The sequence below is a fragment of the Nestor notabilis genome, unplaced genomic scaffold (assembly GCF_000696875.1).
Source record: "Nestor notabilis isolate BGI_N333 unplaced genomic scaffold, ASM69687v1 scaffold7325, whole genome shotgun sequence".
Lineage (NCBI taxonomy): Eukaryota > Metazoa > Chordata > Aves > Psittaciformes > Psittacidae > Nestor > Nestor notabilis.
In genome coordinates, this window is record NW_009929776.1 from 104,588 (window position 1) to 114,315 (window position 9,728).

Below are 9,728 nucleotides of genomic sequence, written 5' to 3' on the forward strand. Positions count from 1 at the left end.
CAGAACAAGTTTGGAGAAAGGCCCTGGGGGCTGCAGGCTGCTGTCAGGGGCCAGGGGCTAAGCCGGTGGTGGAGTATCCCACTATCCTTAATGCTCTAATCTATCCAATGGCACATTTAATATCCTACTGTGCATCTAGGTGCTTGAATTCCCATTTAAATCAAGAAGGTACAGCCTTTCGTGATGTGGACGTGTGGCCAAGTATTTTCCTGAGTCCCAATCTTGTCCATAAACAACTGGACTGTCCTTCTTAAATCAGCCAAAACTGTGACCGGGGATCAACAAATCCAGAATAGGCCAGCAACTCTGGTCTCCAAAGGAGGGGAAAGGAGAAAAAAAACCTTCTCCTCCTGGGGTCTGTGGGGAGAACTGGCCTCCAAATGGAGAGGTTTGGCATTCAGACCATCACAATTTATTACCCACAAAAGCCGACTTGCAAGAGCTGCACTGAAGGCAAGTGGAAGGTTTTTAAATATCACCAGGGATGCCTTCTGGTCCCAAGGACAATCACCAGCCTCCTAACAGTCATTGCTTCCAGCTTTTATTTGGAGACAGTGCTGGGTAAAGTAATACACCCACTTTCTTTAGTCAAGAGCAAACTGCATAGCTCATATGGTTGAGGAAAGGCTAACTCTAATAAATATATAATACCCAGGGGCTTATCTAAGCAGCCAATAAAGATATGGAATCTTTCTCTTCATGTACTGAAGTTACAATTCAGTATGTGGCATCAAAAGAAATACAGATTTTTCTGACAGATTTTCATTTCCCACTGTTACTAAAATGCACCCCCTTCTTAAAACAGCATCTCACACAATTCTAATCCTTCCTGATTTATCTCTGACCAAGTCTGCAGCCAAGAACTCGAGGCCCTAGTTTTGTACCATGCATGTCACAAACTAGATTTTGATTCTAATAAATCAGATATGAGGATTAGATTGGAAACTACATACATTTTGTGCATAGCCTGCATTCCTTTCCCTTTTTTATCTAAACTGCCCATCCCATCTCCTATGCACCCTCATGTTTAAAATTGCATGGGGATAGTTTCTATTTTAAAAGACGCATTCATGGGAAGGGAGCAGAGTGAGGCTGCTAGGATTATTTTTACCTGAGCTCTGATTGCAGCGTCCTTCTTAATCCATTTTATCACTGTTTCATACACCAGTTCCTCTGCTTTGGTGTTCAGGCTGTCATTGGACATGTAGGAAATAAAGTCATCTTTTGAGATATTAAGGATCTCTTCTTGGTTTGCCACCTCTGGGAAAATTTGCAGGGCATACGCTTTGGCCATGTTGTATAGTTCAGTGCACTGCATGGCTTCAGCCATGGCTAATATTCCTAAGCAGTTGCTAGCAGTCAGCTGTTTTTCTAAAAGGAGCAAAACAAACAAACAAACAAAACCAAGTGAGAATTATTAAAAGCAAGGTTTACATTTTTAATGAGATGATGAAAAAAGTAAGCACCATGGACAAACTTCCAACCCTAATTAATTTCAGGTAGGTAGGTAGTAGTAGCATCCTAGGTTACTTTAGGATTGGGGTTTAAAGCAAAAAAATCAGTCTGTCTTAACAGCTGAGCTGGGGATGGGGAGAGAAATGCACTTTCTGAGTTTGCTTTTTGTGTAAGCCTTCACAAGGCACTGGGGAAACATACTGACATAATAGTAGCTGGGGCTTCCCAAGGGACAGGAGCCCAGCCAAGAGACTGCTGCTATTTCTACTGCCTACAATGCTGCTTTGAGAAACAGCAAAGATGCAAATGTTAGTGCAGACACTTAAGAATAAATGCAAACAGCATTAAGGACATTTCTGAGGATGCTGCAGTTGCTTTATGGTAATTTTTGCCCTGTTCAGCTACTAAGCTACTTCAAAAAAAAAAAAATAAAAATCCTCCCCCCTCTTTTTTTTTTCAAAGGAACTTTGTTGCTCCGCAATGTGATGACATCCCTTATGCAAAACACAGATTATACTAACGCCTTCTGTTAAATGTTGTGTAGTGGGTTTCAAAGAAAATCATGCACAGAGAAGACAGCATTATCTCCTACCCAGCAAACAGAAGTAACAGCACAGTGTGTAGCTTTGCGTTAAAAGAGTGCTACACCATACATTTGACTGTACTTTTTTCCTTTTCAGCTATTCTGAAGAAAAAAACACCAATTTCAGACATTTATAAGAGGAACTCACAGATTCTTGTCATCTTTTGTTAACCAAGCCACTACTAATAGTCAGAATATATTTTTTTAAGATATAGGACTGGGAAAAACAGAATATGAGAGAGACAGGCTGCAATAGATCACAAGAGCATCAGTACCATTGGCAGGTTTCTGGGCTGTCAGAGGAGAAATGTATCACATTTGGGCAGTGTCATATCCTAGTGCACCCTTTCAGAGCACTGGCCAGGAATGTGTGATAGCCCCACATCCCTTCAAACAAAACTCTTCTCAGATTGTTTCTGCTGGCAATGCTCGGGGATTTTTCTCTGCACACAGCTTTTGCCTTCATCAGATTAACAACCTGCACACTCTCTATATGTGCCTTTTATTGAAATGAGATTATGAACTACTTTCTTTTTACCTGGCATGAGATTAGCAGTTTTGTGTTTTGTTTTTCCCTAACTCTTTTTATTTTCTTTTACCGATCCAGCAGTCTTGAAACTAGGTTATCTCATTTTGCATCAATTGATTGTACTGACTCCAAGGAGCCCATTTCCTCAAGCAGACTCGAGCAGCGGCACTGTTTGCTGTCAGTAGATTTTGTCACTCAAAGACTGCCCAGAGACAGGCTGCAAACTGATAGCTATAAAACACAAAGCTCCCAAAATTTCTTTTTTTTTTTTTTTTTTCCCCAGGAAAAAAGAGAAATAAAAAAAAGAACCAAAACCCTCTTCCAGGTTCCTTGGTTCTGTCTGTTGGCATAGCTTCATGTATACACATGGCTGGGGGTAGAAAAATTGTCTAACAGAGCCCAAAACTCTCATCATCGCTTGGCAAGCTCCCAAGCCAAAGACAAATCTGACACTGCTCCACCTTGTAATAAAGGTAATAATCAAGTTTGATTCATGAAGCAGCCATTTTTCCAACATGATGGAAAAGCCTTGCAAGAATGAGTCTGCATTCAAGGGACTAAGTCTGCCTCTATCAGGAGAGATTCCCATAGCACCCCCAGCTGAGCATTGTGGCTCAGGGCAGGTAAGTCACAACGGGTTTCTTCTGACCTGGACAGGTTTTTCTATCCTCTAACAATGCTGAGTGACTGATGCAGCCTGTACACTGGTGTCCAAGCAGCTCCACATTGTCCCTTTGAATGTTACTCCTTCCTCTTCCCCAAGAAACCGCCGATTGGCAGACCCAAATGACCTTACCCCTGTCTGATTCAGCAAGAATTTTAAGGCCATTTAGAGAGGGGTCCTATGGAGATACAGACTAGGGTATGTTCAGGAGGCTGGTAACACACTTCTTTGCACTACATTGCTTGTTATGTGGTGAGCACCACAGGAAGGTGAGCAGAGTGTTTTCTTCTTAGGATGAGAGCTGGCAGTGAACTAGAGGGGTTCACTGAAGGTGAGCAATGCAGAGGTTGGAGGAACAGCTATAAATGGTACAGAAAATCTCTATCCTGTGAACAGAAAAAACACACCCTCCATTTTTTGCCTCCAACTCAAAAATTTGGAGACAAGATTGATGTCTTTTGACTCCAGCTGTCTATGGTGCAACTGGGCAACCACATTAGTATCTCTGTACACTCGTAAGCAAACAATTCCAAGAAGCCATCTGGTAATATTTTGGATTAATCTGATATTTTGGGAAACGACTGCAGGATGAGCAGAACCATGCCTTACCAGTGCCTGTTACTCTTCACTAACTATAAAGAAAGCCTGCATGACTACTTGGATATAGACTTCTGGTCTATAATATAGCCCATCCCAAGTGACTGCATTCCAGGGGCACTTCTGGATGTTGACATGACAAAGACGGCTAACGACCAGTTTTGCTCCATCTGCTCCTGAGCCATTTTCCTCTGGACGCTGACATGTTTACAGTAATTGATGGTTTTGCCACAGTGGCACTGGACTTGTAACAACACATTTTTGTGGAGTTTCACCTTGAGTCCATTCAGAACATGACTGCTGACTACTAAGCTATTCCTGATGCACAAGGACAGTTCATAACCAATTTACGAGTGGACTTTAAGGATATCAGATGTAATCCAGCAGGCTCTCACTAGTTTGAGACAGTGCCAGATAGCATATTTGTTTCTATGTCTGTCACAGTATTGCAGATCAGCAGCTGGTATTCTCCACTTGTGTTTGTGAGATGTGACTTTGGAGTGGGATCCTCTGCAAAGTCATCATGAGATAATCAGCCAGGCAGACTGCTAAGACTGCACTTCTGGGAGTGGGACAACTTGAGATGAAGTCAGAGATAGACGGTACGTAGGAAGGATTACTCAGCGAGATTGTGGTAACGGTATGATGGAAGCTCAGTGGCGGATGTAATCCCTTCTGTGTGCATTAAGTATTGTATTTTCACTTGGAGATGCTTTCTAGATGATGACTTGTATATAACTAAAATTGTCATAAAACATGCACTTCCTCATGATATTCTGTGCACATTCTGATGGGGATCTTATTCCTCAGGTATTCCTACTAGTGACAAAAGCATGTGAGGATGGGAGATAGGTGGAAGACTTCCAGATACATTCTTCATCCAAAAAAATTTCACTTCCCCTGTGAGAGTATTCCTCATTTCTCCTATCTCCAGATACGGTTGATGACTCAGTTTCTCCAGTGCTGGGCAGCGTGGTTCTCCAGCTGACTCAAAATTCTCCACCTTGCATGAATAAAATATTCTACTTTCTCCTAAATTCATAAGGACCATAAAGTTATCTTCTTCCCTCAGGGAAGGGTCTCATGCATGTCTCATCATTGGTCCATCATTCAGTTTTTCTCATAGCTCCCTCTAATACTCTTTGCAAACTTTGTGCCCTTTGCCCAGGAGAGCAAGAAAATTCAGAGCCCCTGCTCTTTCCTGTTCTACTTCATGAATCTAATAGGTTTCACCAACTTCTTTAGACTTAAGGAAGAATACTTTTATGTTATGAGCAGCAGGCTGAAGTATAAGCTCAGAATTTGTTCAGTCCTGTGATAGGGATCCCTGTGTCACGGACCCAAACTGTGACACTGATGAATCACTTGAAATCTGACTTAAGCCATAACTGTGATGATAGCATAAAACAAATATGAGAAAAAAAAGGGAAAGGAAAAAACCCTTAAGCCTTCAGCCACATGGATGGAGGAAATACCTATGGTGTCTTGACCAGTTTGCAAACATTTGCCCATTTATCATATGGTACCTGTACAAACTTGTCAGCATTACTGCATCAGTTGGTATAAAACTGTTGCCATTTTTCATGGTCTAGACAAAAGCAGAGGAGACAGCATGTGGGGGAGAGAGAAAATCTGGCTATAATTAGCCCAGTGAAGCTGATTAAGAAATCTCTCATTGAAATGAAACAATATTCCAGACACATTTTGCAGCATTTGCAAGTAGATTTCGGGTGCTTCTGCCCTACACTGCTGAGAGGCCCAGGACAGAGACACGAGAGCTGCCTGGGTATCAAGCAGTTAGGATCCTGCTGGAGCATCACAGCTAAAAATGATGACTGGAATTTCCTCTGTGATGGTGCTGTTCTACATTGAACAGATCTATTAATTTGGGGCTTTTAGTTCTTTCAGCCTCTTTGGTCTTCCCTCTACTTCTCTCACTATTTAGACATGGTCACTTGAAAGAATCAAGGTTTATACTGGTGGATCCTCCAGAAACCCTGGAAAAAACCCTGCTTTTTACCTGATTTTTGCTTTCTGATAAGCAGAGGTGGCTGGATGAAAATTAAAAACACAGCCACAGAGAAGACAAAATACCTTTCCCTAAACTTTTTAGATGGCAAATGCTCTACTGTGTTTGTAGAGCAATCTAGCCACATCTATAAATAAAAGTAAGCAATTACACTCCCTGAATTCTTCAAATGAGAATACAAAATTCCAGTGAATCCCCATATATCATTGAACTTATAACCAACTCTAGTATTTCATACCATAACACAGTTCACTGAATTAAAATATTAACTATTGAAAAAGAGAAATCTCACATTGATTTACTGAAATAAAAATGTTTTGTGGCTGAATGTTTAAAGATGATGTAACTTAAACATATCTTTCATGCCTGGAAAGGCCGTATGATCTAATTGCTTTTAAAAGGACGTGAAGGGAAGATGGGGGAAAGCAATGCCAGAGCCAGAGCCTTTACTCAAGTTGCACAGCCAACACAGCGGGATTGCAAAGCATAAATTTCATTTCACCATGACCCACCCATTTGAGAACAGACTTTTAAACTAGCGACATATGATAAATTGGAAAGAGGTGAATAAGATATAACAGATTCTTTACTGATGCCTTCATTGTAGCAGCTTAGTCAACACGATAGCTCAACAGTGAACATTAACAGAGTACTAAACTGGATCATAGAATCCCAGGTTGGAAGGGATCTCAAGGATCATACGATCCAACCTTTCTTGGCAAAGCATTACCTAGACTTGATGTCCCAGTACCCTGCCCCACTGAATCTTAAAAGTGTCCAGTTTTGGGGAGTCTACCACTTCCCTCAGGAGATCATTACAATGGCTGATTGTTCTCATCATGAAAAAGTTTCCTCTTGCATCCAATTGGAATCTCCCCAGGAGATTAACCCATTAACCCTCATATTTTCTGTGTGAAAATGAGACTAATTCGATATTTTTTTTTTCTTTAAATGAGTGCAACATTTTCTAAACTCTGTTCTTCCACACTCTGCAATTGTAGATGTCAATTTTAAATGAGAATTGCCCAGGAAGAACCTCCAGTTCATTTGGGCTCCAGAGAGAATATCTCCCATACCAAGCTAGGAGTCAAGGAAGCCTGAGTAGAAATGTCACATCAAAAAAGAAAGATATTTGGAATGTGGACAGGGGAAGTAGGTCATACAAAAGCAAGCTCACACTTTTTGTATTAGGAAGTTTGTGTTAATAATTTGTAAATTATTACTGTCTCAATAACTGATATTACAGCAAAGTTAGTGAAGGAGTGACTTGGGATACAGGCAGGAATTTAAACCAACATGTTCCAGTTGAGCTCCAGTTCTGGCTCCTCTCTTGCCATGACAGAAATGGGGCTGGCTGGTTCTAGGTCACTAAACCAATAAAGTTTAGTGAACTGAGCTGGAAACTTTGGGCTGTTTTGAAATAGTCTATGCTGGAAAATACATGGAAAGTGAAAGGAGCAGGATGACATGGTGCTCCAGACAAGAAGGGGTTTCTCATGGCCATGAGAGGATTGACAGAGGCACTGGCAATGAATGATGCTGGTCTGTACACCCTTGCTGGGGCAAATGCTTCCCATGACAGCAAGGCACATCACTTATCAGCGGTGGGCACAGCAACCTTTCATTCACACCCAACTTTTTAATGACACATATACATCAGACCATAACTCTGTATGAAATAAACCCTGTGCACCAAGAGGAGTTTAACTAGATCTGGTTTAAAGGAACGTTGGACATGTGAAGGAGTTTCTCATGGATGCAAGAAACTTGCAGATCCTGACTCCTCTGTGGGTGTCCACCTCCAGCTCTTTCGGTGCTTGGCCATGCTGGCCTTGTGTGGCACCCAACATTTGCTGTCATGGTTATAAGCAACCTCTGTGTTACAGCCTGGTATCTGTGCAGAGATCAGCCTTTGAGAAACAAAATGTCATCGTGATACCAAGTATGAAATGAGATTCAAAAAAATGGTCTATCCAAGACATGAAGGCAGGTGCCACTCAAACAACAAGCTACACTTCCCTAGATCATTTTCCACTGGCCACTGTGTCAGCATTTTAAATTTAAGTCTCAACCCAAACAAACAATTTCTAATATTCTTTCATTACATTTAATCTTGCTGTTTCTAATTAAGTGTTGTTAAAAGAAAGGCTTACAAACCTTAAACCGAGATCTTAAAACCTCCCTAGATGGAGTGGTTCTTACCTAGAAACGAAACGCAGACTTTACAGAAAGTATGAAACTGGAACTTGCTGGCAGCTTCCAGTAGGGTTTTTGCATTGGCTGAATCTATGATCAGAGAACCTGTATAAACAAACTCCAGGAGTAATTCCAGGACATCCGCAGTGAGGTTGGACATGGCCAATTCCAGCTTCTCCCCGCTTCTGCTACTGTCCCGTGGTGACCTGGTAACAGCAGACAATTAACTTACGGACATTACACCATCCCCATTTTGTTGGTATTTACTGATTAGTGAGGGCTAGAAAATCGCTTTGCACCTCATTACATTTCTCCATTACTTTTGTTTACGGAACTGAAGAATATGAATTTTAAAATAACTGAACAAAACTTTAACTGGATCTGAAAGAGAAGAGTCTTAAAGCAAGCCTTACAAAAAATCTGTTTATTGCTACTCTGCATTTTCATGCAAAAACAGTTGCAAAAGAAAAGGAAAGGAAAAGAAATAAAAGAAAAGAAAAGAAATAAAAAGAAAAAAATGTACGAGCCAACATTAATGAAAATGAGGAACGGGATTAGCTTTCAAAGGGAAACAATACATTTTAACATCTTGGTTAACGTCTCATCTTCTGTGGATAATGTAACTGTTAAGGAAAAACCACTCTCCAATTTCAAGAGAAAAGGTCATCTATTTTTCAGGAATCCAGCACTAGAATAATTTAAATGTCATGTGCATTTAAGGATACATTTAAAGACCTTTTCATAAAAAATAACAATGAAAAAAATTAATTTCTGTTTAGATTGAACTTCTCAGCATGTTATATTAGAGTATAGATGTGATTGATGTGATATACATATACAGACGGTTATAGAAAATATATATATGCTTATTCTAAAAATCTATTGTTCCCTTTTAGGCGCTAAAAAAAGGAAGCCCTTCATGGCAATTGCTTTGAAAACTGAATACAAGACAAGCTAGACAGACAAAATGGTTAGAGCAAAGAAGGGAGAGGGGGGAAAACAATAACCAGCTCTGCCACAGGAAGCCAGCAGCCATCCTCTAGGAGTTTCATGACTGTGGCCTACGGTTTTTCCCGCATGAAGTGCTGAACAATTTGGGGATCAAAGTATCTCCTGCATTTGAAGTGTGGATTAGTGCTTGTGAAGTTATTGGACAAAAAGAAAATTATACTGAATTAAAGTAAGGGCCCAGTTCTTAATACATGGTTGGCTGATGTGTCTGCAACACTAAAGACAGGTTACACCTGAAAGACAAAAGTGATGATAAATTTGGTAACATCAAGGAGGGGAGGGGAAATCTGTTGGAGTAAGAAAATAAACTCTTTTAATGGTTAGGACCATCCAGCACCTTCTCAAAGAAACATGAACTTCTCCTAGTCACTGGACAGTCAACGTCTGCTCGCTCCAATTCTGCTGGAGTACTTGCAAAAGCCATTGCATGATTGACACAAAACGGGCATACGATGCTGCGTGACTGGCCAAAGCATCACTATTCACAGGCAATGCCAGCTTTAAGCATGAGCAAGAGCACTACCAACCTCTTGGATTCACAAAGCTGCCTAGAAAGGTGATGGTCAGACCTCTACTACCGCAATGGAGGAAAAATAAACAACATACGAGGTTCAGTTTTCTTCCTGCGTGACACACACAGAGCACCCCCCCCCCCCCCCGCACC

At 41.0% G+C, this 9,728-nt stretch overlaps 1 protein-coding gene across 1 annotated transcript in view; it reads right to left on the reverse strand.

Annotated features, from left to right (window-relative positions):
- The window catches only part of KLHL29 (kelch-like family member 29), a 71,742-nt gene that overhangs the window by 48,157 nt on the left and 13,857 nt on the right, over nt 1–9,728 (reverse strand). The window contains exons 2-3 of the mRNA XM_010015139.1: nt 8,060–8,259; nt 1,112–1,371 (exon numbers count right to left, since the gene is read on the reverse strand). Coding sequence (XP_010013441.1) covers nt 1,112–1,371; nt 8,060–8,259 — 460 coding nt within the window. The remainder of the gene's footprint in view (nt 1–1,111; nt 1,372–8,059; nt 8,260–9,728) is intronic.